General features: G+C 50.0%; 1 protein-coding gene across 1 annotated transcript; it reads left to right on the plus strand.

Moving 5' to 3' along the window:
• The first annotated feature begins 786 nt into the window (after positions 1-786).
• LOC311512232 (uncharacterized protein) lies at positions 787-6,098 on the plus strand. The gene is made up of 4 exons (XM_084613338.1): positions 787-877; positions 2,958-3,010; positions 3,725-3,841; positions 4,614-6,098. Exon 4 carries the CDS (start codon positions 4,662-4,664, stop codon positions 5,586-5,588), a length of 927 nt encoding a protein of 308 aa, XP_084469464.1. The 5' UTR covers positions 787-877; positions 2,958-3,010; positions 3,725-3,841; positions 4,614-4,661; the 3' UTR covers positions 5,589-6,098.
• Positions 6,099-15,814: the final 9,716 nt, after the last annotated feature.

The raw sequence follows: 15,814 nt of genomic DNA on the forward strand, positions 1-15,814 counted from the left end.
CTGACTAATCTAATCGCCTTTTATGATGAGATTACTGGTTCTGTGGATGAAGGGAAAGCAGTGGATGTATTGTTTCTTGACTTTAGCAAAGCTTTTGACACGGTCTCCCACAGTATTCTTGTCAGCAAGTTAAGGAAGTATGGGCTGGATGAATGCACTATAAGTTGGGTAGAAAGCTGGCTAGATTGTCGGGCTCAACGGGTAGTGATCAATGGCTCCATGTCTAGTTGGCAGCCGGTATCAAGTGGAGTGCCCCAAGGGTCGGTCCTGGGGCCAGTTTTGTTCAATATCTTCATAAATGATCTGGAGGATGGTGTGGATTGCACTCTCAGCAAATTTGCGGATGATACTAAACTGGGAGGAGTGGTAGATACGCTGGAGGGGAGGGATAGGATACAGAAGGACCTATGAAGGGTTAATGTCTAGCTATTCCACCTGGAAGCAGGCGGGTCACACCCTGACTGTTTCCTAGGAGCAATGCATACATTGCTCTATCCAAGGACAAGGGCTAGATATGAACCCTGAGAACTTGATTGTTTGGACAGCAACTGTGGGAGGTTTCTTTAGCCTGGGCTCAAGGCCTGAGAACCAGGATTGTAGTAGATAGAGGATGGTAACTAAGCATATGAATCAACGTCATACATTCCTTTGTGTAGCAGTGTGTAATGCTTAGGGGGAGAAATATAATAAAAGGAGAAGGTGGAAGGCAGGGGGGGCAGAACAGCCCATCTCCGCTGACCAGCCTGTTTGCTTGCATAAAGCTGTGTTCTGTCTCATCACTGAACCGCAACAACTGGCGCCCAAACGTGGGGCCCTCAGCACTCACCTCGCCCGGCAAGGGTTTCAGACGCGTCACTCATCCACTTCGTGGATCCCGGTGAGTATTTTTCATTGTGGTAAGTATAGGAAGCTCCCTCTCTGCTTTGCAAGTGCAACACCGCAATGAGCTGCAGTATTTGCTGCGTAAGGCTCAGCATGACTGCCCGGCTCGAGAACTCACTCTCCTGCTACAGGAGGTGCGTGCCAAGTGCCCATGGTATCCTGAAGCTGGAAGCCTTAAGCTAGCAGACTGGGAGCGATTGGGCCAGACATTGCACGAAGAGCCTCGGGCGCCCGTGCAGGCTTTACATGCCTGGCACCTCTGCCGTGACGTGGTACAGCGTGTCGCCTCGGACAGACCCTCCCTCGCGAGGCTGGTGCTCTCGCCGCCCCCGTCCGCCCCTGCAGCCATCCCCGCTCCTGGCGATGCGACACAGCGTGTCGCCTCGGAAAGGCCCTCTCCAGCACCAACAGAGGAGCTGCCGATCCTGCCACCCCCGTCCACTCCTGCAGCCATCCCTCCCCCTGCTTCGCCCCCAGTGCCTCTATTACCACCGCCTCCCTGGCCTTCCCCACCGGAGCCGGTGTGTGATCACCCTCCCGCCGTGGGGCCCCCCGGAGGGTCATCTGCATCTGCTCAGAAGCTTTCGCTGGTGCAACACATGGTTCACGCAGCGAAAGCTCGATCAGATCTTACAGCAGAGGAGCTGGCTGATCTGGTCTCCGTTTGCCCGGTGACCTGGCAGAATGATGACCAGGGCAACCCCGTGGGCACCTGGACCACTCTGCCATACTCGGTGGTTAGAGAGGTAAAGAAAGCAATTCGTGAATTTGGCCTGACTAGCACCTTTGTGCGTGGTCTCATTGAAGGGATGGGTACTGGGTACTCCCTAATCCCTGAGGATTGGAAAACGCTGCTGCGCATGATGTTGTCACCCAGTCAGTATGTTATTTGGCTTAGTGAGTATCGGCAGATGGCAGAACGCCAAGCTCAGGTACATAGAGAGCGCGGTATCATTTATGAGCATTTGGCAGGGGAGGGCCCGTTTGCTACTATTGAGATGCAGTCTCAACTCCCTCAGGCCGTCTTCCCCATTATTTCCACCTGTGCCCAGCATGCTTTCAAGAAGGTCCCGGATTCAGGCAAGCCTACCAAAAGCTTTGTCAGTATCCGTCAGGGTGCCTTAGAGTCCTTTTTGGATTTTACCAACAGATTGCAGGAGGCTATCCTCCGACAGGTGGATAACACTGAGGCAGCTCACGAGCTCCTGTTAAAATTGGCAGTTGAAAATGCAAATGAGGATTGCCGCCGTGCTCTCCAGGCAGCACAAGCCTCTGGTATTTTAGAGCTCTCAGACATGCTGCGGGCGTGCCAGAACATTGGCACACAAGCCCACAAGGCTGGAGTTCTGGCTGCCGGCCTCAGAAAAACTGGGAAGGAGGGGAAGCGCTGTTACCGCTGTGGTAAGGAGGGTCATTTTCAGCGGGAGTGCCGCTCATCTAAGGCACCAGCCCGACCCTCAAAGAAGTGCCCCAAGTGTGGGAAAGGTTATCACTGGGCTAATCAGTGTCGTAGCGGGTCGGGAAACCGCGCGACGGGTCCCCCCCAAACCCAGGGCCAAACAGGGGTGTTTCCTACTCAGGCAATCGCTCCTCTGCCTTGGAATCCGTAGACTCTATGAGGGCAGCGACTGCTGGAAGTGCAGGGCTTGATTTGATCATGCAGGAGGACACTGACTTTCAGCTGCCAGGGGAGGTCTGTGCCATACCTACACAGGTGACGGGACCTCTCCCTGCCGGCTTTGTAGGTCTTGTTCTCCCTCGCTCACATGCTGGGAAACAGGGCTTTTTTGTCATTCCAGGGGTCATTGATGCTGATTACACTGGCATTATTAAGGTTCAGGTATGGACTCATCTTCCACAGTCGCTCCCGCGTGGACGGTCAATTGCACAATTGATTTTAGTCCCCTATCAGGTGCCAGCTGCCGAGGATCGAACTCGGGGCGGAGGCGGCTTTGGATCGACATTGTCTCACTCGCCGTCTCACAGCGCGTCTTCTCCACTTGTTGCTCTGACAATGTCAGTCCGCCCCTCGAAACCTCAGTTAACACTTCTCTTAAATGATGTTCCTTTTACAGGGCTGGTGGACACTGGAGCTGACGTTACAGTGATTCGTGATCTGGAGTGGCCGGTTAGTTGGCCTACGGTTCCTTCTAAAGAGTTGTGGGGGATTGGGGGTAGCAAACCCGGGCGCCAAAGTTTGTCTTGGGTCACGGTCTCTAAACCAGGAGGCCGTGCCCTTGCTACAATCCGCCCTTTTGTGCTCCCTGTCCACCTCAATATCTGGGGCCGTGATTTACTTACAAAGTTAGACACCACCCTCGATATTAACATCTGATGGCCCAAAACCCTCCCTCACCCACCGTGCCCTCTGCCTTACCCTTGGTATGGCAATCCTTAGAGCCCGTATGGATTGACCAGTGGCCCCTCCCTCTAGAAAAGCTAAAAGCGCTTCATTCACTTGTGCAGCAGCATTTGCAAGCACAGCGACTGGAGAGCTCCACTAGTCCCTGGTCTCAGGTGCTTGGCGGCTGTTACATGATTTAAGGGAAATAAATAAACGCATCCAACCCATGGGCCCCTTGCAATTTGGCTTGCCAAATCCAAATTTAATTCCTCAAACCGATCAACTTTGTGTGTTAGATTTAAAAGATTGTTTTTTTACCATCCCCCTTTGCCCTTAGAATTAGCTGCTGTTATTTTGGCCTTTCAACTTTTTGCTGATTGTCCCTTTAATTTAATTGTGGATACCCATTATGTTTATCAGGTAATTGATCATTTACCCCTTGCCCTTATTACCCCTCAGGTTGATGCAGACCTCCTTCACCTGTTTTTGTCTTTACAGCATCTTCTTGCCACTCGTCATTTCCCTTACTTTGTTGCTCATATTCGCAGTCATACCCCTCTGCCTGGGCCACTCACTGAGGGCAATGCACGCGCCGATCGCGCGTTGCGTGGTCAGGTAAATTCCCTTTTTTCTGACCCCATTGAAAGCCATGCCTTTTTTCATCAGTCTGCCTCTGTTTTGGCCCGGCAGTTTCACATTCCTGCTGATCATGCACGTTCCATTGTTCGTTCCTGCCCCCACTGTGCTGCTGCTGCTCCTACTTTCTCTTATGCCGTTAACCCCCAAGGTACCGCAGCAAATCAGCTGTGGCAAATGGATGTTACTCATGTGCCACAATTCCGCCCCTATTCATTTTTACATGTTTCCGTTGATACTTATTCAGGCTTCCTTTGGGCAACCCCACAACGTGGGGAAGCCACTAACAAAGTTATTCACCATTTGCTGGCCTGCTTTTCTGTTATGGGTCGCCCTTGCCAAATTAAAACAGATAATGCCCCAGCCTACTGCTCTGCAGCCCTCTCCACCTTTTGTGCCCGCTGGGACGTCCGTCTTAAACACGGAATCCCTTATAATTCCACGGGCCAAGCCATTGTTGAACGTGCCAATCGCACACTCAAAACCTTGCTAGATAAACAATTAAAACAAGGGGAGCTGCGTCTCCGAACCTTAGGAGACATTCAACAACAAATGCATATCCTCTTGTTTACTTTAAATAATTTAACACTGAATGCAGATCAGCAGACCCCTGCGGATCGGCATTTTCACAAATCTGAGGTACTGGAAAGACCGCGTGTCTTTTACCGTCAGCTGCCCGATCCACAGTGGCTGGGCCCAGCACCTCTAATCACTTGGGGTCGGGGATATGCTGCTGTGTCTCTCCCTGCAGGACCGTTGTGGGTTCCAGCCCGGTGTGTGCGACCGGCACTTAAACAACATGGCATGGCACCAGGGGCTGTCGAATCCCATACCAGAGTTTCAGCTGACCTTGGAGGAGACGGCGTTGCCCCCCGAGTCGACAACGGCGGGACGGAAACGGAGGAAGCGTAGCGTCCCAAGCCAGCCCGTGACATGGGGAGCAGTAAAAGCATTGGTCGCCACGGCTCAACGAAAACTGGCAGCAGATCAGCAGCCAGAAACTCCTAAGACTTTGTTTGTGGCGATTCTCGCCCAAATCACTGCTAATTCTGTGATGATTGTGTGCCTTTTGTGCCTGCTATTTCCTGTAGGGGTTGGCTCGGAAGCGCCTCCCCCGTTACAAGCCCGAATGACATATAACATATGGGAAAGATTGGCTTCGATAGCAAATGTTACCCACTTTTGTTTATCTAATTCTGTAGCAGCCGGAGATTTGTTAGGTACATGCCTTATTCCAGTATGTCATCACCCTGAAGAGATGGAGAATAAGACACTGTTCTCTGCTTATGCTAATCTTTCCTCCCAGTACTCTAGCATGGCTAATTGGGGCCCGGCCAACTATACTCTGCCTCGCACGGCTATATCCCTCCACACACCGTACCCGGCCGGGGCTCACAATGTCACCTGTGCGCGTGTAGTTAACTGCACTAGTGCAAAGGTGCCCTTGGGCTGTCAAAAAATTTCTCAATCCCTTTTAAATTGTTCCCATGCTGTTAATGTTTCATATAATTATGGCCATATCATCCTACCATCAGGATGGGTTTTTACTTGTGGTTCATGCACCTTTAATTATATTCCTGCAAATTTAAGTGATGGCACCCTTTGCTGTCTTAGTAGAATGATACTTATATTGCCTTTTGCTGGTCACAATTGTAGTAAAAGAAGTGTACCCCTTTTAGATGATTATATTGCAGATGTTAAGCTTTTGGTTATTTTGTGTTTGTAATCATTGGGCTTATTTTTTTTGTTGCTGCTGTGTACAATGTATTCCTTCCTTGTTAAGACTTTGTAAAATTTTTGCCCTGGAAAGCTCCCCAGGTTATGTCCTTGTCTGTCTGGGAGTTAAATAGCATGACAAAACAAATTGGCGGCTACCATGAGATGGCCAACTATCAATAAACAAAAAAAGGGGAGATGAAGGGTTAATGTCTAGCTATTCCACCTGGAAGCAGGCGGGGCACACCCTGACTGTTTCCTAGGAGCAATGCACACATTGCTCTATCCAAGGACAAGGGCTAGATATGAACCCTGAGAACTTGATTGTTTGGACAGCAACTGTGGGAGGTTTCTTTAGCCTGGGCTCAAGGCCTGAGAACCAGGATTGTAGTAGATAGAGGATGGTAACTAAGCATATGAATCAACGTCATACATTCCTTTGTGTAGCAGTGTGTAATGCTTAGGGGGAGAAATATAATAAAAGGAGAAGGTGGAAGGCAGGGGGGGCAGAACAGCCCATCTCCGCTGACCAGCCTGTTTGCTTGCATAAAGCTGTGTTCTGTCTCATCACTGAACCGCAACAGACCTAGACAAATTGGAGGATTGGGCCAAAAGAAATCTGATGAGGTTCAATAAGGATAAGTGCAGGGTCCTGCACTTAGGATGGAAGAATCCAATGCACCGCTACAGACTAGGGACCGAATGGCTAGGCAGCAGTTCTGCGGAAAAGGACCTAGGGGTGACAGTGGACTAGAAGCTGGATATGAGTCAGCAGTGTGCCCTTGTTGCCAAGAAGGCCAATGGCATTTTGGGATGTATAAGTAGGGGCATAGTGAGCAGATCGAGGGACGTGATCATTCCCCTCTATTTGACATTGGTGAGGCCTCATCTGGAGTACTGTGTCCAGTTTTGGGCCCCACACTACAAGAAGGATGTGGATATATTGGAGAGAGTCCAGCGAAGGGCAACAAAAATGATTAAGGGTCTAGAACACATGACTTATGAGGAGAGGCTGAGGGAGCTGGGATTGTTTAGCCTGCAGAAGAGAAGAATGAGGGGGGATTTGATAGCTGCTTTCAACTACCTGAAAGGGGGTTCCAAAGAGGATGGCTCTAGACTGTTCTCAATGGTAGCAGATGACAGAACGAGGAGTAATGGTCTCAAGTTGCAGTGGGGGAGGTTTAGATTGGATATTAGGAAAAACTTTTTCACTAAGAGGGTGGTGAAACACTGGAATGAGTTACCTAGGGAGGTGGTAGAATCTCCTTCCTTAGAGGTTTTTAAGGTCAGGCTTGACAAAGCCCTGGCTGGGATGATTTAACTGGGAATTGGTCCTGCTTCGAGCAGGGGGTTGGACTAGATGACCTTCAGGGGTCCCTTCCAACCCTGATATTCTATGATTCTATGATTCTATTATTCTATTTTTAACAGCATAGTGTCCACTGCCTGTCCACCGCTGGAGCCTTTCCCCATTGCCTCCTTCTTGCTGGGGCCTGTCACTGCTGCATGTAGCTACACACTGGAGTGACAAGAAGCAATGGTCTCAAGTTGCAGGGGGGCAGGTCTAGGTTGGATATTAGGAAACACTATTTCACTAGGAGGGTGGTGAAGCACTGGAATGGGTTACCTAGGGAGGTGGTGGGATCTTCATCCTTTGAGGTTTTTAACGTCAGGCTTGACAAAGCCCTGGCTGGGTTGATTTAGTTGGGGATTGGTTCTGCTTGAGCAGGGGGTTGGACTAGATGGCCTCCTGAGGTCCCTTCCAACCCTCATATTCTATGATACTCTGAGTGTGGATTCAGCCTGCCTTTCACTGTGGCATGTAGCTACCCATATCCTACATGCTGCTGCCAGTGCAGACAAGGTCTAAGAATGGAATTCACAGAAATCAGCAACCTGGGTGGGGTGCAAGGAAGACCCCCACAAGCTCTGGTGGCCAGGCCAAACAATAGTCTCAGTCAGAAGAAGCTCCCACCAACTGACAACATTGGCACAAAGACACAGGTAGCATCCCCTGAAATACAGATCCCAGGACACTGACAAAGCCCCATCTACCTTCCTAGGCCCCCACTTCCCTTCCCCTGCAGCACCTCTTTGGACAGGGAACACCTAGCACAGCAGGCTCCAGATGCCATGTGCACAGACAGCAGACAGCACTGCTCCAAGACAGTGCAGGGACATGTGATACAACATGGAGGGGACAGGGTAGAAGGTAAGGAGGCTACAAGAAACAGGAAGAGAGAAGGGAGATCGGGGGAGCAGAGCTTCAATTCTACACGTATGCCCCCCCAAAACTTACACCAGTGCCCCATTCCTCTTCTCCAGGCTCCACGTGCTGCAAGGAACATACTCCCAGAAGTCACCCTCAGTCACGACCCAGGACACTTCAAGAATCCTTGGCATCTCATGGCAGGCTGACGCCCCATGGGTCTATGCCCTAAAAATCTTCAAGCAGGTAGTGGATATGGAGCTCATCCAGCTATGGCAAGGTGCCATCTCACACTGTGGGGGCAGGAACAGGGTAGAATTGCCCATTGAAGTGTTTTTAAGCCTCGAAGATACGGTGATGGACAAACAGGCAAGGGTGACTGCAGCCCAATGGAAAAGAATCCACTCAGCTAACAACAGCTTCCTTTGCTGAGATATAGGCAGCATCCAGGCTAGGGGGCAGCCCAGCTCAGAAAGGCAGAGAATGCACCCCTCCTAGCCATTCCCACACTCCTCTGTGTCCAGCGGATCCCAGACTGTAGCGTGTGTATCCCCTGGAGCAGGGAAATCCCAGGCTCTGGGGGCAGGTGTCCCAGGAGATACCAGGCTCTGTGCAGCAGTGCTCCATGTGGGGTGGGTGCATGGCATGGGGGGAGGCAGGGCAGAGGCTGCCAGAGTCCCCAGGATCAGCTCGCTGCACTCTGGCCCCTGCACTCAGCACTGAAGCTGCTGCAATCTGCATCTGAAAGATGCAAAGTTCCATCCCGGTCACTGCAGGAAGAAGAGCCCAGGGAAGTCACAGCTCCAGCGCTGTCCAGGGCAAAGAAAGAGAGCAAGTGCCCAGGAAAAGCCCCCTTCCAGCAGCCCTGGGAGCGAGCTGCGGAGCGGCCTGGGCGCTGGGGGCATCCGAGTCTGCTGGGAAGGGGGGAGAGGGGGTCGGATAAGACACAGATTTAAATGCTGCCTAAAGGGCAGTGAGAACCGAGGTGGGCCCCTGGAGGCAGGCATAGGTGTACATAAGAACATAAGAACAGCCATACTGGATCAGACCAATGGTCCATCTAGCCCAGTATCCTGTTTTCTGACAGTGACCAATGTCAGGTGCCCCAGAGGGAATGAACAGAACAGGGACTCATCAAGTGATCCTTCCCCTGTCGCCCATTCCCAGCTTCTGGCAAACAGAGGCTTCGGACACTCAAAGCATGGTGTTGCAGCCCTGACCATCCTGGCTAACAGCCATTGATGGACCTATCCTCCATGAACTTACCTAATTCTTTTTTGAATCCTGTTATAGTCTTAGCCTTCACAACATCCCTGGGTGAGGAGTTCCACAGGTTGACTGTGCATTGTGTGAAGAAATACTTCCTTTTCTTTTGCCTATTAATTTCATTGGATGACCGCTGGTTCTTGTGTTATGAGGCGTAAAAAACATTTCCTTGTCACTTTCTCTGTACCAGTCAAGATTTTATAGATCTCTATCATATTCCCCCTTAGTCGTCTCTTATCCGAGCTGAAAAGTCTTAGTCTTATTAATCTCTCCTCATATGGAAGCTGTTCAATATTCCTCATCATTTTAGTTGCCCTTTTCTGTAATTTTTCCTATTCCAATATGTCTTTTCTGAGATGGGATGACCTGATCTGCGTGCAGTATTCAAGATGTGGGGGTACCATAGATTTATATAGTGGCATTATGACATTTTCTGTCTTGCTCTCTGTCCCTTTCCTAATGGTTCCCAACATTTGGTTTACTTTTGGCCACTGCTGCACATTTAGTGTTAGGAGGCTTATTCCTTCACCCACTTACTTCCCTGGTCCTTCTCGCATGAACAGAGAGCAACAATACCCGAAGTCCAAAGGTGCAAACAATTTGATGTTTATTGGGGTGAACTTCCAGCAAGCATGATTCCAGTTTCCTTCCTTAGTATCCTCCTTCCCAGCTCTGACACCACAGAGCCTTACACCTGTGTCCCTGTTCCCATTCCTACCCTTAGCCAAACATGATTCCAACTTCCTTACTCCCATTCCCTGTTCCCATTTCCCCCTTTAGCAAAACATGATTCCAATTTTCTTACCCCCATTCCCTGTTCCCATCTCCCCCTTTAGCAAAACATGATTCCAATTTTCTTACCCCCATTCCCTGTTCCCATCTCACACACCCACATGCCCACCCCCACCTCCACCCCAGTCACTTCCTCATTGACTACAGATTATATAGTAAAACTTGAGTTCTGCTTAGCTATACCTTAACCAATCATTTTCCTGAAATTTAACTAACCAATCCTAACATATTGTAACATGATTATGTAACCAATTATATCCCACCACCTCAATTAGTTTACACCCAGCAAAATTAATTATACAGCAGACAGGAACAATCACAGAACCAGACAGAGATTATACAGACAAACAACAGCAAAGTGGGAACTATAATGACAAAACAATACAGAAGTGAGGATTTCACATCCCAGCTATTGATAAGTGAGTTCTTGCCAGACAGGATGCTATCAAACTAAGTTTCCTTTTACATTTTCTAGGCACTTCCCTTTCTCTGGAGGTGATAGGGATACAATCCTGTCCTGATAGTGCCTAACAGCCCAATAGCACCTTATTTCAATGTGACTAGGTTGGAATGTGAGGATGTGACCGTTCGCTTCCCAGCTTATGGCTGCCTCTGCTGCTTAGCCAAAGGCCTGAGCCTAAGCACAGAGCCACAAACTGTCACAGTAAGAGCAGGCCCTTACACCAGCAGACAGTGATTTTGATTCTTTCTTTTATACCTCTATCACTAGCCAAGTGATAAGAATACACCTAAATTCTTAGAGTACAGGCCTTTGCAGACAGGCCTGAATATCTATATCCTAACACTCCACCCCTTTTTTTTCTTTTTCTTTTGGGATCCTCCTGCCCAGGTATCCCTGGAAAAGCATAGGACATATGGCGACACATTTCCTGATAGGGCCAGGCATCAAGGTGGAAGGTGTCGATATTCCATTTGTCCCACTGCCCCTTGTGTAGTATTGTGCCCTGCACCTTCTCTCATACGGGCATACCACACCTATTCCAATTAGTGTTCCAGACTTCCCATTAGAGTGGGCCTGAGAAGGTTGGGTCCGGGTTGTCTAGAACACTGCAGGGTTTGGAGAGCTTATTACATTCCTAATAGGTTATCTCCCTATGCAATGTAACACAAGTACAGTTAACAATACAAAATCCACAGCAACACCGAGTCCTGACCACTGCAGTATGGTCCAACATCCGAGACACCCCCAAAATACTGCCTCTCCTCCTTCGATGGGGTCACGATCTTGTGTCCAGTTGCTGGCAGTTGCAACAAGCTGCTCCTTCAAGTTTTGTATGCTTTTGTCCATATCACAAGTCCATTGAATGTTCACAGAGAAATGGGATATTGTCCAAACCAGCTTGACCACTTGGTATGGAATCAGGCAGTAAGCCCTGGCTTATTCACAGCAATAAGATTCACAGATCCATTTGTGCACCAAAGTCCATATAGCAGCATGTAGATGGGTATAGTTTGGTTATGGGCTGGTGTAATTGTGCCCCCAGTAATATGTACATTCCCAGCAAAACACCTTATACACAGTACACCCAATTGTCCACCCCTTGCATAGGCCATTGATCCCGCTCCTCTATAGTCATAGGAGAGGGGCACATCCAAACATCTTCTATTAATTTACACTATTTTACACACACCCCCATTGATTTCCAGTGAGCTCCTCCCCTTCTCATTATTTCCATAGGGCTTGTGGGGGCCACCTTAGTTGCCATTCCATTTCCAGGTATCACGGTAGCTATTACACAGGTGCTGGCCTCCTAGTTGAGAATTTGCATTCCCATACACATCTTCCCCCCCAAGGCCAGCCTTTGGAAGCCATCCCCCACCCACATCATGAGGTTTTCTGTTCATTAAAACACAACAATGCTAGCAACAAGACAAACACCACAGACAAACAACACAAAACATAGATCCATGGTATTCTGGGTTATTTTTCCCGCTGGCGCCAGCTTGCTTGTAGAGTGTCTGAAAAACAAAAGAAACAATTTCCTTCCCCATGGTGGGGACAGATTATTGCTTAATAATAATACCACTTTCTTTTACAAATGTCCTTGCTACTTGCAGGAAAAACAGAAGAATTACCTCCAGACTGTCCTTATTTTGTTCTATAGTCAGGCTAGTGAATTACCTCACTCACTGGTCATTTATGAAATTTATGAGATGGTGTACCTCAGTTTCCCCTCTTGTACAACAGACCAAGTTTGCAATAGTTTCTCTGCTGTACCAAGCTTTAAGTTTATTCTCAGATAATAGCTGAGACACAGCTTCAGATTTTAGCACTGTACACACACACACACACACACACCCCTTAAGGTTAACCTGTCCCCCTTATTTTCAGGCTTGACTTGTTTTTTTCACCTCCCTTTCCTGAAGGGCCATAATCTGAGTCTTCTAGTAGCTTGTTTGCTGACTGGATGTATTCATTATTTGCAGCTCCTTTGTGCCCATCAGCTAGGTAATTTGCATTTACACACAGAGGCTTACTAGCTTGCTTTTGGATCCAAAGCTGTTAGCAGCTCAGACACTGTCTTAAAAGGGAAGCATTTTACTTCCACCAGAGTTCTGATTACTTTCCACTTTCATCTCCTGCTCCAAAACACAGTGATCTGAAAAAGAAAGCACAACCTATTGTGGCTCCTTTTGGAGCCCTATTAGGATTTTAATGAAGTACCATGTTTTATTTGCATTTCTTTTACTCCTTTTCCAATATACACTGCACATGTCCTGGGAAAATGCAAATTCCTTCCATATAGTTTAACCTCCATAACATCATATTAGCCAAATTAATTTTACACAAGGTATAACTGCCTCCCCCATGCCTACAAAGTTTTCATGCAGAACCCACCAAAGCAACAATCTGATCCCCCAGAGCCATCCCAAGGCTCAGTGTTCCCATCATTCCTCCCCTTTTCCTTTTCTTTTACCTGTGCACACATACACACAAAATTCTGTTTTGCCTAACATCCCTTGCACTGTAATTACTCTTTTTACATAACTGTACCCCGATTACACTTCCATCTTGTACAACTAGACACAACCAGGGGCAGCCAAGTTAAGTTCCAAAAGAAACCTCTTCCATCCTTTAGTGATTTTGATTACATTACCCAATAGTCAAATAATTTTGCTCAGATTCTCTCTCTACCTGCTGCCTGCAGCAGTCCCTTATAGACCATTTCTGTGGGAAAAGGGCCCAATTTCCCTCAGAATAGCTATAAAGGCTTCTGTGGACAGAAGCATAGTGGTGATAGTAGCCACTCTACCTGACCCCCTTGGAAAATTTAATGACCAAGCTTCCATCCAATGTGACTGCACAGAGTTGCACATACAGTTACATTTATATAACTGGGTTTTATCATTAAACAAAAACTTCCTTCTTGACATCTCACATAAGTATCCAAAGTACCCTCCATTAAAACTTCAGAAAAACAAAAGAGTGTGGAAAGGCAGGTTGCACTTTGAAACTTTTTTTTTTTTCCTCTACTCCCCCAGGACCAAGTCTCAGATCCAGTCTCTAAAGGTGGTCTGTTAACTCTGCTTTTGACCTTAAACCCTTTTGTGCCAAATCATCTTTCACTACCCCTAACTAATTTACAACCCTTCAGCAGCCCTTGCTGAAGCAGCACCAAACTTGAAAGATTACTGGCAGCTTCCCATAATGCTGCCCTTACTTCAAACCTCTCAAGCAGACTGAAGTGCCTCTTTTCCCTGGGAGGCATTCAGTCCCCATGGGCAGGGACCTTCTTCCCCTACCCATATACCAAGGAGGGTGGGCTCCTCAGCCACCCCCCATACCTCTGGGTCCCCTAACACTTCCTCCATTTCCTTTTTAATCTTATCCCAGGTTGACCCCTGTACCTGGTATGGGCCCTGGTCCTCCCTTATCCATTTATCCAAAAAATCCTTTACCCTGGCTTGCCAGAACCCGCAACTACCATCACGAGAGTTCGCGATACCCCCTCCAAGCAGCTGCGCGGACTGTTGGGGAGGGGGACTTACAGGCTGCCACTCACCTATCCAATGCGATGCATCCGAGTCACCGGCACCAAGATGTTAGGGGGCTTATTCCTTCACCCACTTACTTCCCTGGTCCTTCTCGCATGAACAGAGAGCAACAGTACCCGAAGTCCAAAGGTGCAAACAATTTGATGTTTATTGGGGTGAACTTCCAGCAAGCATGATTCCAGTTTCCTTCCTTAGTATCCTCCTTCCCAGCTATGACACCACAGAGCCTTACACCTGTGTCCCTGTTCCCATTCCTACCCTTAGCCAAACATGATTCCAACTTCCTTACTCCCATTCCCTGTTCCCATCTCCCCCTTTAGCAAAACATGATTCCAATTTTCTTACCCCCATTCCCTGTTCCCATCTCCCCCTTTGAGCATAGTTTGACTGCTATATTTGGAGGGGCAGCACAAGCACGTGTGCACTGAAGCCAGTTGCCCATGCTCACTGGCTCTCTCCCCAGCCTGGAGTGATATTTGGGCTGCTGGTGCTGGCTTAACAGGGGAGCCCCAGCTGCTGCTGTGGTGACCTGAGCAGGAGAGCTGCGGACACTCCAGCACCAGCTGCTGCAGGGAGCCAGCAATGCCACCACTCTGGTGCCTCCTGGTGCTGCTGTGACCTGCCTTCCTGCTGGGGCTGCTGCTGCTGCAGAGGGAACGCTGCATGCCGGGCTCCCACTCCCCCACCCCCATTTCTCTATCCCCTTCTCTTTCTCACCCCTTCTCCCTCCCCATTGTCCCACCCCATCTCCTTTCCTCTCCCAACTGTCCTCTGCCCCATCCCCCTCCCCCCATTACCTTATCCCCTCTCCCCCATTCCCCTATCCCTTGTCTTCCGCACTCTTTCTTCCCCACCCCATCCCCTTCCCCATCCCATGGCACCAGCTCCATCCCCTCCCCCTTCCTCTCCCCACTGCCCCCTGCCCCCTGCCCTATCCCCTCCCCCTTCCACTCCCCACCACCCCTGCTTAGGGTGACCAGGTGTCAGGTTTTCAACCGGAACATCCAGTCGAAAAGGGACCCTGTTGGGTCCAGTCAGCCCCGCCAAGTGGGCCGTTAAAAGTCCGGTCGGTGGTGCTGTGAGGCAGGCTAGTCCCAACCTGTCCTGGCTCCACGCTGAACCCCAGAAATGGCTAGTAGGTCCAACTACTAGGCAGGGGGCCACAGGGCTCCGTGTGGTGCCCCCACCCCAAGCATCAGCTCTGCACTCCCATTGGCCGCAAACTGCGGCCAATGGGATCTGCGGTGGCAGTACCTGTGGGCAAGAGCAGCGCGCAGAGCTGCCTGCAAGCCTCCACTTAGGAGCCGGAACTGCTGGCCACTTCCGGGGCGCAGCACAGAGTCAGGACAGACAGGACGCTTGCCTTAGCCCTCCTGCTGCACCGCTGACCAGGAGGTAAGCTCCAACCCCCTGCCCCAGCCCTGAGTCTCCCTCCGCAGCCTCAAGTCCCCTCCTGCACCCCAAACCCCTCATCCACGGCCCCACTCCAGAGACTGCACCCCCAGACAGAGCCCTCACTCCCCCTGCATCCCAACCCCCTGCCCCATTCCAGAGCCCCTTCCCACACCCTGAACCCCTCTACCCACCCCCCAGCCTGGAGCCCCTTCCTGCACCCCAAACCCCTCATTCTGGGCCCCACCCCAGAGCCCACATCCCCAGCTGGAGCCCTTACCCCCTCCCACACCCTAACCCCCTGCTCCAGCCTGGAGCCCCAGCCCACACCCTGAACCCCTCATTTCTGGCCCCACCCCAGAGCGCACACCCCCAGATAGATCCCTCCCCCTCTCCCACACCCCAACTCCCTGCCTCAGGCAAGTGAAAGTGAATGAGGGTGGGGGAAAGTGAGAGTGAGAAGGAAGGGGAATGTAGTGAGTGGGGGGCAGGGCCTCGGAGTAGGGGCGGGGCTAGGGTGTCCGGTTTTGTGTGATTAGAAAGTTGGCAACCCTACCCCT

This window comes from Lepidochelys olivacea, assembly GCF_965140295.1.
Source record: "Lepidochelys olivacea isolate rLepOli2 genome assembly, chromosome: 24".
NCBI lineage: Eukaryota > Metazoa > Chordata > Testudines > Cheloniidae > Lepidochelys > Lepidochelys olivacea.